The sequence below is a fragment of the Grammomys surdaster genome, unplaced genomic scaffold, assembly GCF_004785775.1.
Source record: "Grammomys surdaster isolate TR1022 unplaced genomic scaffold, NIH_TR_1.0 365, whole genome shotgun sequence".
Classification (NCBI taxonomy): Eukaryota; Metazoa; Chordata; class Mammalia; order Rodentia; family Muridae; genus Grammomys; species Grammomys surdaster.
Window position 1 is genome coordinate 306,632 of NW_021604784.1, and position 17,292 is coordinate 323,923.

General features: G+C 44.9%; 1 protein-coding gene across 1 annotated transcript in view; it reads right to left on the reverse strand.

Annotated features, from left to right (window-relative positions):
- Positions 1 to 6,766: 6,766 nt before the first annotated feature.
- The window catches only part of Rdx (radixin), a 51,822-nt gene continuing 41,296 nt past the window's right edge, over positions 6,767 to 17,292 (reverse strand). The window contains exon 15 of the mRNA XM_028780217.1: positions 6,767 to 7,350. Within this exon, the coding sequence (XP_028636050.1) occupies positions 7,284 to 7,350 (67 nt within the window). The 3' untranslated portion in view covers positions 6,767 to 7,283. The remainder of the gene's footprint in view (positions 7,351 to 17,292) is intronic.

Below are 17,292 nucleotides of genomic sequence, written 5' to 3' on the forward strand. Positions count from 1 at the left end.
CATGAGATTTTGGAATAGTGCCCCCATGTGAACATGACTTTGATCTTGAAGCTTGGCTATGCCTTCCATTGTAGATGGAATCATTTCCCACCTCGTGGATCTTCAACTCAGTGATGACAGAATATGTGGGGTTCAGGATGTAGGGCCTGGGTGTACATGCTTGGAGACTGCTGGTTCCTCTCCAGGGCAGCCTCTGGTCCAGAGAGTAGACTGGAGGTAGGGAAGGAGGACTCCTGGGGTGAGAAGTCCCACTGATGCTGTCTTCTGTAGTTCTGAAACAGGAGACTGTGATCAATATCACAAATCCCTTCTCCCTCACCTGGACACTGCTGTACTTTAGTCTGGCTACTCACTTGGCCCCACTGAAGAAGCCAGGCATGTAGGCCATAGCCTACTGTCCAGCCCTGCCATTTCAACCTCTCTAAAGCAATGGCATACTCGTGTACAGAGGCCACAGACTGACGAAGGGAAGGCGTAGCTGACAGCCATGAGTGGATATTAAGGCTACATACAGGCCCCTTACACAATGGGCAATGTTTTGTGGTATTCATGGTTTTCTTCCTGGATGTCAGTTCTATCCAATCCTAATAATCTTGATAAAAATATGTCTTCTGGAAGGGTTGTTTCAGTTCCCATAGGACCAGAAAACTTAGGAGGTGAGCCTGCCCTCAGCCTTTCCTCACTCAGCCAAATCCCCTTCTGTGTCTTCACTGGTGGTACAATGGGCACCCCCAGCCCTCATCAGGACCACATAGCCAGGATTTTTGGATGATCAGATTCATAAGTCAAACGTCTTTGTCAAATACCCATGTCCTATAGTCTAATACAAGAGATAAACTAATGCCCTCTTAGAGTTTCTATTGCTGTGATGAAACACCATTAGTAAATTGTGAAGGAAAGGGTTATTTGGCTTACACTTTTATATCATAGTCCATCAGTGAAGGAAGTGAGGTAAGGAACTCAAACTAGGGAGGAACCTGAAGGCAAGAGCTGATGCAGAGGCCATGGAGAGGTGCTGCTTACTGGCTTGCTCCACGTGGCCTACTTAATAGAACCTAGAACTTCCAGCCCAAGAGTGACAGTACCCACAATGGGGTGTGCTCTTCCACATCAATCACTAATTAATGAAATGCCCTATGGACTTACCTATAGCCAGATCTTATGGGGGCATTTTCTCAATCGAGCCTCTTCCCTTTCAGATGACTATCTTGTGTCAAGTTGACAAAACTAGCCAGCACAGCCCCTCACCAGATAGTCCCCATTTTCAGTTTTGATGAAAACTCATGACCCTCAAAATGCCCAGGAAGAAGGGCATCTGAGGCTGTATGTAGGTAGATGACTACTGAAGTCAACTTATGGAGCCTTTCTGTAATCCAAATGGGATGGGTGGCAAGGAAGGCATTTCCACTAGGGTGGACCAGATTGCAAGAAGACTAGAAAATGGAAGAGTCTAGGCATGGATACCTACAGAGGCTTGCCTAGGAAACCACTGGGCTGGGACATTAGAAGACTTCACTGCCTTAGCATCTATCAGCCTTGATGGTAAAGGTTGGAGAAAACACTTGATATGGCTGTCACAAAAGCCAAAGACATTTGAAGGAATTCTTGTGTTGGCTGAGTAAAATCAGGCAAGGAAGAGTGTATGCAGATTAACTCCAGTTATATGAATTCCAGTAAGTGAAATCTACCAGGGATGATACCCATTTCAGGGATGCTTGGGGTCTGGGAAGCATCCCTGTCAGTGTCCTCTCTTCCGCTGATCCCTCAGATGCATGCCCATTCTGAAGACCTGTCATGACATCTCCTGATCTGTGGATGTTCGACTTTTTCAATTCAGTGAAAAGCTGACTCATACAACTCACTTCTCCTACCCTTGCTGAAACGCCTGGCTATGTGCTTGTTTATCTGTGCACAGGGCTCTCCAGAGAAAATGAGACTCTGTCCTTAAATCCCCATTTCAGGAGAGACGTGCAGCCAGCATCCATTTATGCTGTCTTCTACCCAGTCTGAAGTGAGTGTAATGCAGAACCACTTGTTTGTCCCCAAGCCCATGGCCAGAAGAGGATATTGATTTGTAAGAGTTACTCATGCTGACCAAGGAATGTTCACTGGTCCCTGTTTAGCAAATGCCACCCAGCTGACTCGGCCAGGAGAACATTTGGTTCTTGCAGTGTCTGAAGAGAACAATAAATACAACTCTTCCCTCCAAACAAGTGCTGCTAGGTCTCAAGCATGGTTCCTAGGGAAGGAGCCTTGGTCTCACCCAGGAATGTGGTAGAAATGGAGATGCTTGAGGCAGGGCTGTGGTCTGTGTGCTCTACCAGAAAGCCTGAGAAAGGATGCTAGCATGTGTCTTAGCAAACCTTCCCAGTGAGTTAGATGTACATTAAATGAGAAACACAGGACTGAGCAACAAAGCAAGAGGTTAAGTAGGTGTGGGTGAGGATCACAGTGAGCCTGACTGAAGCTCCTTGCTGGAGTGTATAGACCTGGCTGGGGTAGCTGGGCCTCCTGTCTACCACTGAATCCCAAGAAGGCAGGCCCACCCTCCCTGTGGTCACCTCTGTAAGGCTGAAAGGTGGGGGTAATTGGAATTTCTGCAGACAGCCAGCTCCCCCAAAAGAAAACATGAGAAACAGTGTTGTCCACAAACTCTCCAGTCAATGCCTGTATCTTCTTGGGAAGGAATGCAGAGTGCATCTGGAGCCAGGGGCGGAGTGCTCATCCTATGTATGGGTTCTCTGGAGAGAAGGGAAACCTCTCTACCCATATGCTTCTTCAGGTATTGTCTTCTTCCTATCTGACAGGGACACTGTAGGCTTTGGGGCTCTGAGCCATCAACTTCCAGTCCATTTGTCCAATGATATGCAGAAGAGTCATAAAAGCAGCCACCAAAGCACAAGCAGAGAGGGCCTTTCGTAGCAGGTTGGGCTTGGCGAGCTGTGAGCACAAACACTTTTTAAAGAAAAAGATTTATTTATTTTAAATGAGTACACTGTCGCTGTCTTCAGATCCCATTACAGATGGTTGTGAGCCACCATGTGGTTGCTGGGAATTGAACTCAGGATCTCTGGAAGAGCAGTCAGTACTCTTAACCTCTAAGCCATCTCTTCAGCCTGAACATAAATACTCTTAATCCTCCTGCCTCCGTGGCCTATCTGTACCATCCAGCCACCTTCAGCAGAGGAGTAAGGTCTATGGCTGGAGGAGAAACTGGTCCAAGGTTCAACCACTAATTCCCACTAATTTACAGCAGATCACACACTGCAGCCCCAGACACACCGCCTGCTGAGGAAATCCTTAGGCATCTGCAGCCTCTGCTTCCAGGCAGTCTCCCAAAGGACTCTCCCATATCCCGCCACAGTCATATCTTTTCTAATTTCGTCTGCCTGTGTCAGTCACTAGCCCCAGCCAGGATCTGTCCCGAAAAGCAGCACTGGCTGTGGATAGCAGGCTCGTCAGTCACTAGCCCCAGCCAGGATCTGTCCCGAAATGCAGCACTGGCTGTGGATAGCAGGCTCTCTCGAGCAGTAGATTGGAGTCTCTAGAGGGTCTGCTAAGAAGTGGAATTGAGGATGGGCTTGATACAATCCTACAGCATGGCCAGGGTCTGTAACTCCCCGCCTGATGAATCCCACGTGCTTCTGGTCCTTATTTATTTATTTATTTATTTATTTATTTATTTACACAGAAAGTGGCCTTTCAAGTAGTCCAAACCCTCCCTTGCCACAGTATGTTCCAATCTAATTGTACGCCCATTTCTGTTTATGGCCCAGGAGAGGCCTACTGAGAAAGTTGATAAGATATCACCACTACAGCAAAGCACATGATTATCTGTTAAGTTATAAAAAATGTTGATAACAAAAGACTAATCGCAGGAGAGGACGGTGTGAATGAACACTCCTTGATAGTAAACAGTGTTATGTTGATAAAGGTCTGTCTGCTCATGAGCCTTCTGTACCACCCTCGTATCCTGAAAACCGCTGACCAGTGAAAAAACATCTCTTGTGACATACTTTGGTTTTTATGAAAATCTTTAAAGTTTACCTTTGTGCCTGGCAAGTACCTGACACATTCTTTGCAGCACAACACATTCCTAAGGTGACAGTTTGCAGTGTGACTCAGCTATTTGAACAGTCACCCTAATGTCAGACCGCTGAGTCACATTGCAAACTGTCACCCAATGCTTCAGTCCTTGCACATTCAAACCTCCCTCAGCTGGGCTGGGTGCCACTGCATGAATTACTAATGCACCTCACATCCCAGGTCTGCCCTGAACCCTCCTCACCCTTCCCCAAACCCTTGCCTGCGTCTTAGTAACACTGGTGCAATTGGAGAAGATGAGAAACTGAGACAGAGCAGGAGGTCACAGTGATCAGGAGGACCTGTTAGTGAGTGTGATAGCCACTGCCTGCCATGAGGTGCAGAGAGAACTGGGAACCCAGGCTCCAGGTGGTGTTAGAATATATTTATTACTTATATGTATATACAATTATACAAACAGCCCAGACAGGAGAGTGTATGTCACATCAATTTCTGCAGATTCTACAGAAATACACATGGAAGGAGATTTATGCCACCAAGTTTGCTCTCAGAGAAAAGCCAAAGATAAGTCACGTACATTTTTTTTTAAAAATGTTGTAAAGACTTGAAAACTCTCCCCATATATTCCATCTTATGAGCTAATTAATCATGCAGAAAAAAGGTGTTGGAGGGAGGGGGGATGTGGGGGATTTCCAGAAGCTCATGCCTTCCAGCAGGTTTCAGAAAGTGGTGTCTTAAAAGCTGAACTCAGATGTTGGCTCAAGACTACAGGGCTGCAGATGTCCCAAGTCCTGGTCCATCTCCTGAGCTCTGATGCTAGGAAAGGCAGTGAAAAAGTATACAAAGACAGTAACAGGAAAAGGGAAACCCATAGCAAACAGGGGAGGGGAGGGGCATCAGCAAGAGCCCTGGCTGATGGAGATACCAGAATATGGGAGTGTATGTGTTCAAGACTCAGGGCTGTCTCAGTACATCCTTAGTTCTACAGCCCACTGTGGATCAGCCACCTGGGACCTGTACAGAAAGATGACAGGAGAGTCAGAGAGAAAGAAGAAACTTCAACTTAAATATTCCCAGAACAGGCTGCCAAGAGCATGGCCTTGAAAGTTCATGTTCAGAACTCTGGGAATGTTCAGGGGCTGTGCAGGGGGTGGAACGCTGCTGAGGAGATGCCAGGAGGCACGGGCTGCTCTCTGACCTCAGACGGGCTGGAATTGTTCAGAGTCTCAAAAGAAATCAACAACAGCTTGGGAACATTCTGCCCCAGGATCATGTGATGGATGTAAAGGTACAGTCAGAGGCATTTCTGATATGAAGGAGAGTGTAGGGAGGAGAGCCTGAGGTGTGGGCTCATCTGCCGGCATTAGCTCCACGTGGTACACACCTCAGGTCACTTCCTATTTCAAGGACCCCACAGAGAGAAACCTGAGGTCAGATCTAATCTGGCCTTTAAACAAAAATTTGGCCCAGAGCCTTGCAGAGGACCTAAGGCCTGAATGTTAAGAACAAGAAGCCTGTGACCCACACAGGATCACTGAGCCAGCAGCCCGCTAGACTGATCAGTCATTTGGCTCTGAGACTGATCTGGTCCTGAGACTGTAGGGGGCTCCACCACTCAGTAAACCAGCCAGCTAGTTCCTGTTTTGTGGCTTTGGATGTCACCTCTAAGTTCTTGCCAACAGAATCCCACCAGTAGACTGGATGACGGTTCTGGAGGGAAGCCCTAAAGATGGAAGAACCAAAGCCATAGGGACAACTGAGTCCTGTTCCACTAACAACGGACTGCAGAGGCTGCAGCCCTTCCAAGGCTGACAACTATGACATTTCAGACTGAAAGAGGCAGAGACTGCCAGCTCCCTCGGTCCCTTCATGAATTCATCTGTCATCTGAGCTTGGTGGCTCTGCTGAGTCACACAGGCACCTTTTCTTTCTCTTCTTTTGACAACAATAGCTTGGTGACAGCCTCCCTCAGAGGCACTACCTTGAAGGGCACATCCTCAGTAGGTGAAAGTCACTGAGACAGTAGCAGAGCAGCCAGTCTATTTTAATCTGGGGCTTTTACTAATCAAACAAAACAGGGTAAACTAATTTCTGTACTGCAAGACAGGGTTTCATAGTGAAAAGATGCAGAGAATGTTGTCTTGTAGCAATCTGTGAGTGTTTAGGATGTGTTTCCAGCAGAGATTTTTGTTCAAATACCAGGACTAAGAACAGCTGAATTCTATGAATTTATGGTTGGCCACACCCATTTCTAAATGAGTGAGAGTGAGAGCAGACGCAGCTGGGTGTTCTGAAGCCTTCAAGCTATCTTTCAAACTGTGACAGTTTCAGTGGCGTCAAGAGTAGTCTGGGAGTCTAGTGTGACCTGGACCTCACTTCAAAGACTCTAAAACTCAAGGCTAAGGAAGTAAGTCGTTTCTAAACTTCTTCCCCTTGTATGAGCATTCAATACCTGTTCCATCACACGAAAGGAGCGCAAAAGACACACTGATATCATGGAGCCTGTGTCATGTCTTCAAGCACTGCTGCAAGTATGTCCGTGTGTAACCAGGTGGGGAAAAGTTTGGAAAACTCTCCCAGAACGTTTGGGAGATCTCAACCAGCATCCTTCACAGTCTCTAAGACGAACTGAAGTGCTGCGGCTTCATTTAGAACTAAGTAATTTTCTAACAATCTGTCATCATAGTGAGCACGTTCAAATGATTTTTAAATACAGCCAGACTGAGGGAGGTGCATAATAACTTTATTAATAAGGCCTATGAACCAGTTCTTTGACCTTCTGACTCAACATGCATGTACAACATAGCCGTATGACTTTAATATTCCAGGAATCAGAAGTGTCACCTGTGAGGGAACTCTCTTAACACCCCTTTCTCACTTATCCAGAGTCTTTTTACAAATGCAAGAGAATGTCCTAGCTAAAATAGCGCTTACAATAATCACTTGACCACAGTCACAGATAAAAATCTCACTTTCATAAACTCGAGCTGACATCGAAGTGATTTATTGGAAGATGGCGTCCATGACTGGTGAAGAGCCTGGCGGATGCAGACTATCAGGAAGGTAAAGATGACGCAGGAGGGACGCTATAGCACTCTCTGGCTCAGCTCCTTCAGCTTGACGGTAACTAAAGGCTCTGGTCAGCAGGTGAACAGACACACAGGTTCTAGGGGTCCCCCAGGATCTGTGCATGTCTCCCGGGAGCATACTTACCTCATGAGGAGGGAGGCACCATCCTGTTACATCTGCTTTATGCTGCTTTGGCAAGAACGCATCTGGAACAGTGCATACAGTTTTGGTCCCCACCTTTTGAAAGAGACATCAAGAGGTTAGGAAAGTAGAGTGCAGAGGGGCACATGGGTAAGCGAGGTGGGGGGAGGGGCAGGGAGGCCGCATGCTCATCAGTTTCAAAGCTAGGAAAGTCTTTTTGGATTATCAGAGGGCCAACTGGGGAACTCAGCTGCTAACCTTTCTAACTCTTCTTAAACTCACCTTTGAAAGTCTCCTAGCCAAACATGGAAATAAGAAGAGCTGAGGTCCCTCTGAGGCAGGTGCTAGAGGGTTCTCTAAGAACTGCAGCAACTATCCACTGACTGATTAGTTTCTCAACAATCTTGGCTCTAAAGCCATACACATCAGTACTTTTAACAGTGGGCATCCTTGCCTTACTGAGTACCTAAGGGTGACCTTGAACTTCTGTTCTTCAAGATCCACCTCATAAGTGCCGGATCTACAGGGCGTGTGCCACCATTTGATTCTATGTGGGGTGACAATGGAACCCAGGGCTTCCTGCAAGTTAGTCAAGCACTCTTAACAAGTGAGCTCCATCCCCAGCTCAGATTTTCTACATTATTTTAGTCTGTTCTATGATCTAGGAACTGGTCATGTCCTTGAGGGAACAACCAGTCTAATGGACCTAACAGACTTTGTAGTGCCTACTTAGAAATCACGAGTTGCTGTCTCTGAATGAGCAAGAATTCTCAATGTACTATCACTCTTCCCTAGTAGGCTGGTGTTTGAAGAGAAGCTGCAAGATGTCTTCACAGCTGCACTGACACTGGCTATGGAGACCAGTGCTGGCCGAAGTGAATTTCTTATTCTTAGATACAGACCAAAATCAAGGTGAGCGTTAGCCCAACCAAGAAAGGACTGCACTGGCCACGACTACTCACCAGCCAGCTCCCCAACTAGTGCTCGGTGGCCTTTTCTGCACTGCTGAGCTACGCAATTAGAAACAGATGTCTCTGTCTCCTAAGTGGGTTGTGTCGAAAGGTACCTGTGGTATCTTCCTATAAACTACTGTGGATAGTGGTTCTTCAGGTCGTTGAACCCATACTGAAAACCAAGCCCTTACAGTAAAATATAGAAGAAACTTCAAATTTGTCAAATCTGGTAATGAAAGGATAGAAATAATGAGAGTTACTAACAGCTTAATAATTTTCTTTAGCTCTTGAGCTTGTTAAACTGAGCAGAATTAATTAGAAAATGATTAGCAATTGAAATGTGAGTACATCTTAAATGGATTTCAAGCACTTGGAGGATGTTAGCAGCTAGCTGAGCAGAGCTGACACTCAAATGCCCCTTCAAATATATGGTTGGTTGTACTTTTTCCTTTGGTTGGCAGCTCTAGTCTCCATCATTAGCCACTGCTAAAGGAGGCTTAGACGGGCAAAGAGACAGAAGGAGAAGGAAAGCAAAGGAATTAAAGAATGGTTTAATGCGCATGTTAACGTTTAGACAAAGGAGGGTGGGGTGTGAAGAGAAAAGGGTGCGACTTGGAGAAGACAGAGCTAATAAAGGAAGCCCAGCGCAAGAGGGCAGAAAGACCAGCAGGTGGCGCTATTATATCGCACTACGTTGAAGACTGGATCCTCAGAAGGGAAGGAGAGGGAGGTACATACTGACCAGGCTGGCGGGATAGTCACAGGGCAGGAGGCTCAGGACTTGTGGAGCACTGGCCATAGCTAGGATATATGTTATAGTGAGTTATTTCAAACACATACATTTGCATTAACAGATTTGTGTTCATCTAGTTCAGAAGATTAACCAAAAATTCTTGGAACATAGTCTCAATATGCACACAAATTACAATGAGATGAATTTGAAAGCCTCTTTTGTAAACAAACCTCTTAGCAAAAATATGAATAAGTCTATAAAAAGAATTTTCATTAATCTGGTAAAGGTCATGACCCCAACCCTAGGACACAGTGTGGTATTAGAAACCTTGATCTCAAGAGAAATAAGAGACCACCAGCATTCAGCCTGAATTGGAAAATCCATCCAATAAGCAATAGAATGGAAATGATGGATGCTGGGAAGACTGAAAACTGTCATTACTGCAGAAATTTTAGAATGTCCCAAAGAATTTGTAAATTATTTTAAAAAAACAACAGGAATTCAGAGAATGCTCTCAAGGCTAGTAGACAAAAGCTAGTTTCATTTCTCCACCCTAGCCAGAATACTTTCGGTCACAACCCTTAAAAGACTGTGAGATAAGAGTACTAATAAACCCAGCAAAAAAGATGTACGTGGCTGTAACAGCTTAAGCAACTTTACCTAACTAACCATCTGAGAAAGGACGTCAATACAGTGAGATGCGGTTACTGTTTCTAGGAGTCTTTAATATTGTACAGATGTAATTTCTTCCCAGACTAATCTAGTCAAACATTTCTCATCAAAACCCTCTTCACCATTTAAAAAACAAAAAAAACAAAAAACTAATTCCAAGATTTACACAAAAGAGCTGGATCCACCAGGAATTTCTCATCAGAATAAAGAGGAGAAACTTCAGAAGTAAGCTACATCATGGATGAAGACCTGTTCGATTAACACAGGACAGTACTGACCAATGACGGCCATATTGGTTACTAGAGCATCAGAGTGAGGTATGGAAGAGGAGTCAGCAATGGCAACCAGAAGCCTCCTGTGGCAAGGAAGGGACCTGACACCCCTGCCTGGGTCCATCCACACTGCCTGGGGACGTGCACCAGCTGCCAGCATGGCTTCCTCCACTAAAGCCCACCTGCAGTTCCCAGGGATTTTGGTCCTGGAGCCCAGCACAGGCTCCTGCATGAGTAGAGGACCCTCTCTCCCATCCTTAGAGGCTGCCCAGGTCACTCCAGGATGTCCTGCACCAGCCACACAGGGGAACTTTCAACCCTACTCTGACTTAGTCCCCTCCTGGACACTGTAAATCACATCCTCTGAAAGAAACGGGAGAAAGAAAACATTCCATAACCTAGTCCAGGTATGCAGTGTAGAAGCAAAGAAAATACAAGACAACGTGCCTACCAGACAAGTCTCTAATCCCATCATAATTACAAACTGACCCAGACAGATTGACTATTGCTGTGTTCAAGTTACTAAAGACATGAATATATACATATATATATATATATATATATATATATATATATATATATATATATCTCAAGAGAGAAAGAGGGAGGGAAGAAGAGGAAGGTGTGGAGGGAGGGAAGGAGGGAGAAAGAAAGGGGGGGTGGACAAGGAAGTTAATCCAGGATATGAAAATAAGAGGCAAGAGAATTACTGAAGAGAGGCCAACTTAAATGGTGCTGGAAATAAAAACTTCAATAAGCCAAATATAAACCTCAGTGGTGAAAAATCACCAGTAGATTGGATCATGCTACAATCAGAATCAGGGCAGGAAGATTTGGTAGCGGAATCAGATTGCTCAGCAAAGGCCGATGTCTGTCACGTGACTGACCCTCAGAAGGCATGTTGGTTTAAGTCGATGCTAAAAGGTCTTCGAAGGGCAGGGCATGCCCTTTACTACAACCAAGTAAACATCCACTGAGACCCTATCACCCTTCCTGACAGCTGAGCAATCCACACCGCTCACCACCTATGGTCTTATCTTTAAGTTCAGGGTCTATGTTAGCCATGCCTAGCCAAGAATTTATTATGTAAATTTGTTATGTAAAACTAGCCTCAAAATTAAGGAGCTCCTCCACCCTCCACCTCCCAAGTGCTGGGCAACAGGTGGGGGCATCTGCATGGCTATGGATTCTGGAATCCGGCAAACTGGCCTGCAGAGTAAGTGAACTTATTATCTAACCTATCCTCCCACCAGTTTGGGTTCTAACAGTGATCTAAGCTTCCCCCCAACCCCGTTGCTTGCAAATCTAAAGCCTCCCTTACAATGAAAAAAAAAAATACATGAAATGTAAATACAATTGTAAATACAAATGAAGCCTTGCTAAAACCCATGCTTGCTCCATATGTGCTACTGGCTACACACGTGACAGTAGTTAATTGTTCATGAAGGCTAAAGTGTAGTTTCTGGTCTTAACATAAATGATTTGTCACGGCAAGTGTGGCAATTCACATCCGTGTTCCCAAGCACTCAGGAAAGCAAGGCAAGAGCGCTCTGAGTTCAAGACCAGCCTAGGTCACTTGCCGGTCCTTGCTCTGATTTGATAACAAGTACCTACAAATCTAAATGGCATCTCTAGTGATTCTCTCTTAATAGTGTAGTTTTTCATTTGAATCCCTCCGAGTAAAAATGCTATCGATGAATAGAATTCATGTTTACCTGGAGACACAGAACATGTACAAAATTTTTGTTTCTTTTCAAATATCTGAATTAGGCATAGACAACTGACTTTTCATAACCACACTCAGTTCTGAGAGTTAATTTAATATTCCTCTGTTACACACAGCCCTCCACCCCACAGCTACAGATAACTAAGGTCCTGTTCAAGTCACAGCTGACCTCACTCCCCAGGCTGACCCTGCCCCAGGGTGCCTTCCTCCCTTGTGACGTCACTCTTCCGGCTTCCTTCCTCCCTCTTCTGTTTCCTCCAATCTCAACCTCTTGCATTTTCTCCAGCCTGAATGGAGTCCCTATGCCCCAATTCCTGCAGAGTCCTGAAACATTTTACTCAACACCTAGTAGGACTCTGCATGAGTCTGTTTTTATCTTCCTCTTCATTCTTGCATTCTCTATAGACTTAACTTTAAAAAGAATTACATAAGCACTGTATTCCCATCCCTCTTCTGCCAGCTTCTCCTATGTCCTGCCCACTCTCCCAAATTCATGACCTCTTAATTACTACTACATATGTGCACATATGTACATACACATAGTTTGCCGAGTACATTTAGTGTTGCTTCTGTGTGTATGCCTAGGCAGGAAAACTTATCAGAGGGCTCGTCCTTGGAAGAGAATGATTCTCCTGCTCTCAACAGCCATTAGTGAAGAGCCTATAGCTCTTCACCTAGATTAGGGCCACCCTCTTGGGTGCATGTTTCTTTATGAGTTGGGGAGCTTTAAAAGGCAATGAAAAGATGCATTCTCTCCCCATGCCAATCACCTATCTCAGTTTGAGTCGAAGCCACATTCACCTCATCTTGAAGTAACAGAAGGAGCCTAGTCACCCGTTGATGGTTTTAATTTCCAATCTACTACCACTCTGTTACATTTGAACTGAGGGTTCAATATATTCAGCCAGCCTCTAATGGACACTCACTCAGGTGTATGCAGACAAGATAGGCCTACAAGAGTATTCATCATGGCCTATACAGAACATACAGACAGACAGATCTGGACAGATACAGTTCCCACTTCAGCACAAACAAAAGTTCAACTACGGACTGCCATGATGGTTGTCTTCAAACTACGCAGTACTGAGTAGAGTAACTCACCTACCTTCAAAGCCACCTGCAGGCTTCCTGACACATTTCTGTGGATAAGGCAGAGGCACCCTTCCTCCAGACACACACATCCCTGTGCCTGGCTCATTAATTACTGGATCAACACCACATGTACCCAGTTAGAACCCAGTGTATCTTCACCTTCTGTCCCTCCAACTTCTACTGAAACCACACTTTGGGCCTAACTCTGAGAATCATATTATCTCCAAGGCAACACTGCTCAGTGGGAACGTGGCCTAAGCACCAGGAACCAGGAAAGACATGGTCTGGCCCCTTTGCGACTTCATACACCAGACTCCTCTGACTGTTCAGCCATCAGTCATAACCCTTCCCTTCTTTTCCTGAAGCCAGCCCAGCCCTTTCTTGCCTAAAGGTCTTCTGTGTGCTAGTCTCTCTTCCAAGAATGCTTGCAGCAAAGACTGTGAACTGCTGTCCAGTGGGATCCTTCAGCTAAGCAGGTATACTGTGCTTGGCTTGATAAGCTTTTTTTTAAAAGTTGTAAAATAAGGGGCAGATTTCACACAAAATTACATTTTACCGTCCATCTATTTTACTGAAATAATCACCCCCAGTTTGGAGAATCAACCTAGCATTCTTCTCCATACATGCAGTTAGATTACCTGAGGTGAGCCTGTCTGAAGATGTGTGAGACCTCACTTCCCAAAGCCTCCATCCCTGTCTTCTCTCTGATCCTAGCTGCTAAACTGCTGTTTCTGGATGTCTTTCTGACTGGACTTGGAAGATAAGGCTGCACGGCCTTCTTATGTTAGGGCTCCTGTGTCTGAGGAACCATGTGTGCCCCAGAGACAGCACATGAAAATCCTGGACTAGAGTTCTGGCTAGGCCCAGACCACCTACCATCCTGATTTAAGTGAAGGAAAGGGAAGATTTCTCTTCCTCTAAGTAACAACTTAACGTACCAACACTTCGAAGAGATCCTCACGACCTTCTAAAGCCTGATTATCAGGCCCAACAGTTTTTCCTAATTCAGTCTTATGCTTTTGTAAGTTAAGTGAAAATTAAACAGGTCAAGGATTGTTGAATCCTGGCCACGTCACACAACTAAACCTAGTACGGAAATGTGCAGTGCCTTAATTTTGCTTACTTCATGAAGCCCTTTGCTTTTCCTCCAGAAAGGGAGGTCATTAGGGCAAGGACTTATGTCATGATGATGTCAGTATATGGTGTCTGGAAGGTTCTAAGATATTTGAATGACTGTGTGCAAGTTCTTTCCCCACCAAAGTCCTTCAGCAGTTCCACAATAGATCTTAATCTTCTCCCTTGACTCACCATGACCCAAGGCAGCTCAGCAGTACTCAGCCTTGCCCTTCACCCAGCTGCTCCAGAGCAGGCTTCTGCCCCCAGATCCAATCCCTGCCCACAAAGCTGATGCCCTTGGTCCCAGCGTGGAGGCTACTTAGAAGAGCAAACTGCCATGGAGAGCAGCTCTCCATCCACCAGTGTGGCTTTGCCTAAGGGCGGAGGATCGGGGTGGCCACACTGACATCCGTAGTCGAGCTGACAGCAGCAGGAGACTGGATGCTTCTGTCTGCTTGCGGCTTATCTCTACTCTTCTGCTTCCTCCCGACTGCACTGTCTTCACTCATCTGTGAATCCTCCAGGCCTTGTCATTAGTGTTCCCAACAAGATTATGAAGTAACAGAATCAGTTAAGTGCCACATGGAAGATATTCACCCCACAGGGTGATCACCACTTTACTAGCGGTAAGCCTGTGGACTTGGGCAGGAGTGCCAGGGGGAATTCATGCTGGAGTGTCAGCTTTAGGCCCTTGGAGATGACCTAGGACTGTTCAAAAGAACATTCCCCTGTTCTCTGAAACTTAAGGATCACCGAGATTTATGGAAAAACACCTTCCAGAACACTGTACACTTCAGCTAAACTGTAACTTCAAGTGCCCTTTCCAGCCAACTGTCTCCCATGCCAGTGTGACAACTGATGACAGCGTCCCCCTGTCAATCTTGACAGAGGTTGAGGGGAGTCAATCTTCTGCAGGGTTTGAGTTCTTCCCTCTCCATGTTCCTCTGCTTAGCAACTGTGTAGCTGCTCCCCAAGGTTCTGCCTAACCCCACTTTCTTCTAACATTTCCCTTGGATTTCAGCAGCAGCCCAAAGTGCACATCCAACCTACTTCCCCGCATGACTTTCCTGGGTGTCACACTGCCTTCTGAACCTCAACCTGGAATACTTCAATATGAACAGGCAGTGGCAGCCTGTTCTGTCTACAAGTCTATATGGCCTTAATATATTTGCACATATAGTTTCTTTGATCTCTTGTGCGTATAGAAATTTCCAGAGTGGATTGCCCAAAGGCACTGCAGCCAATAAATAACTGTAGCTGTGTGATCTGAGATAATCACCACTGGGTCACATCTTGACCACAAGGGCCCTTCACAGTGACCTGCAGAAGCTGGCTCTCTAGTCTCTAGAAACCTGTTTGATGAACACTTTCCAGTCATGAGATCATTTGGGTCCTGTGGGAGCACAGAATTACTGTAATATGCACCATACTGAGGTAACAGCTTTCCAACTATACGGAAGAATTGAAAAGTACACGGATATTAGCCAAAGTTAGCCAGTAGTTTTTAAAAAACACATCTGGAATCAAAAGTTAGCCATTTCTGATTCTAGAAAAGTGTTCTGGCAAGGTGATCTGATTCAAAACTATGAACCCAGTAGTCAGAATCATGATGTAGCATACTGTTAGACTTGGATTCGAATCCAGAATCTTTTACTCTAGTTCACCAGGAACCTCCCACAAAGTCACACACAGTCAGAAAAAGGTCCTATGAGTCCCGAAACAGGTCCTTTAGAAAAGCAGCAGCAGAAGAGGATTTCTCATTCAGCAAAGCTGAGGACACATCCTGGGAGGTGACAATCTCCTCCTCAGGGCCACAGCCTTCCTGCAGGCTAACTACTGAATGCAACTCCAGGCTTTCTTCAACCTCTGTACTTTTTAGTAATATAGCACATTGCAACATTAGTTATCAAAGCCACCAGTTGTCCTTGACTCAAGCCAACGTCCCCTGGCACGTTTCCCAGCTGCACGGACTCCTGGCAGCATCTTTCCTGGCTCTGTGGCCTACAGTCAGGGCGTGGTGACTCGCCATTTTCCACTCAGTTTTCACATCTACAGACTGACTTCCATCTTGTCTTCTTTTAGTCTTCACCAGAGCCTGCTCTTCCTGTCAAGCAGTGTGGCCTGTAATCTCAGCGCTCCCAGGAGGCTGGAGCAGGAGTGAGATATGAGGTCACAGGAGTGAGAGCCTGTCCTAATAAATAACAATTCCACAACTCTGTTCCTTCTTTAAGATAGTGTGAGAGTTTATAAATAAACAAACAAACAAACAAACAAACCTAGTCATAGAATTACCATCTGATCCAGCAATTCCATTTAGGGAATATAACATTTTCGTACCAAAGTTCACAGCACCATTAGTAAAAATGTTAAAATATATAATGATAAAAAAAAAATGTGGAAACTACTCAAATGCCAACTGATCAACAAATGGATAAAATGTGGTATAAACTGTGGGACATTTATTCAACCTCACAAAATAAAACACGGTAAAATATGACTATTGTATTAAATGAAATGCCTAGAAGCCCCACAATTCAGACAGAAAATACCAACAGTAGCTACCAAGGACTAGGAAGAGCTATCACTGAGTGGGGACAGCTTCCACAGACAACGTTCTGTAGACTGATGCTGGTTGAGTGCACAACAGTGAGTCTGATGCTATCTAACACTGCACCCTTGACACGATTAGAACCACGCGCTTCACCTTCACAAGGTTTAACAGGAAACCAACCCATAAATACGCAACCAAAAACCAACTCCATTCAACTCATGTAATCCACACACTGCTGACTATGCTGGGGTTGAACCGTTTTTATAAAGTTACAGACTTAAAGCTGGAGCTGCATCTCTTAGGATCTCTTTATTAACCAATGTTTAACGCTTGGCTCCTGAGATGGGCACTGTAACGTATCAGAAAACAAGCATGCCTGGGGTCCACAGCCAATATTCATTGTCTTGGCCAATTATGTCTCATCATCGTACAACTCCCATCTTTTAGCTTATACAGTTAGAATTTAAATTATGAATGGAGTAGTAACATAAAGATTCAAATGCTAAATCTAAGCTTCATAGGCTTATAGTATGAATAAAGTGAATGAGATTGTCTTAGGAGTCCAAGAAATGATGTACTTCTCAGTCTCATACATACACTGAGAAATTTAAAAGGCTTTATATATATATTTTGACAGTGTGAAAAGAATTGACATCTCATCAGGAATGTTCCCAAGCTATCTGAGCATCCCCGGATCCTTACAGCATGCTTGCTACTAGCCATTTAGCTGGAATTCCAAGCAATGGCTAAATAAAGTCAGTACCATCATTTTTTTAGAAAACAAATCTGGTAACATGCATTTATATCAAAATAAAATCTAAGGTAGTTTTTGTTTTTGTTTTTGTTTTTGTTTTTTTTTGTTTTTCGAGACAGGGTTTCTCTGTGTAGTCCTGGCTGTCTTGGAACTTACTCTGTAGACCAGG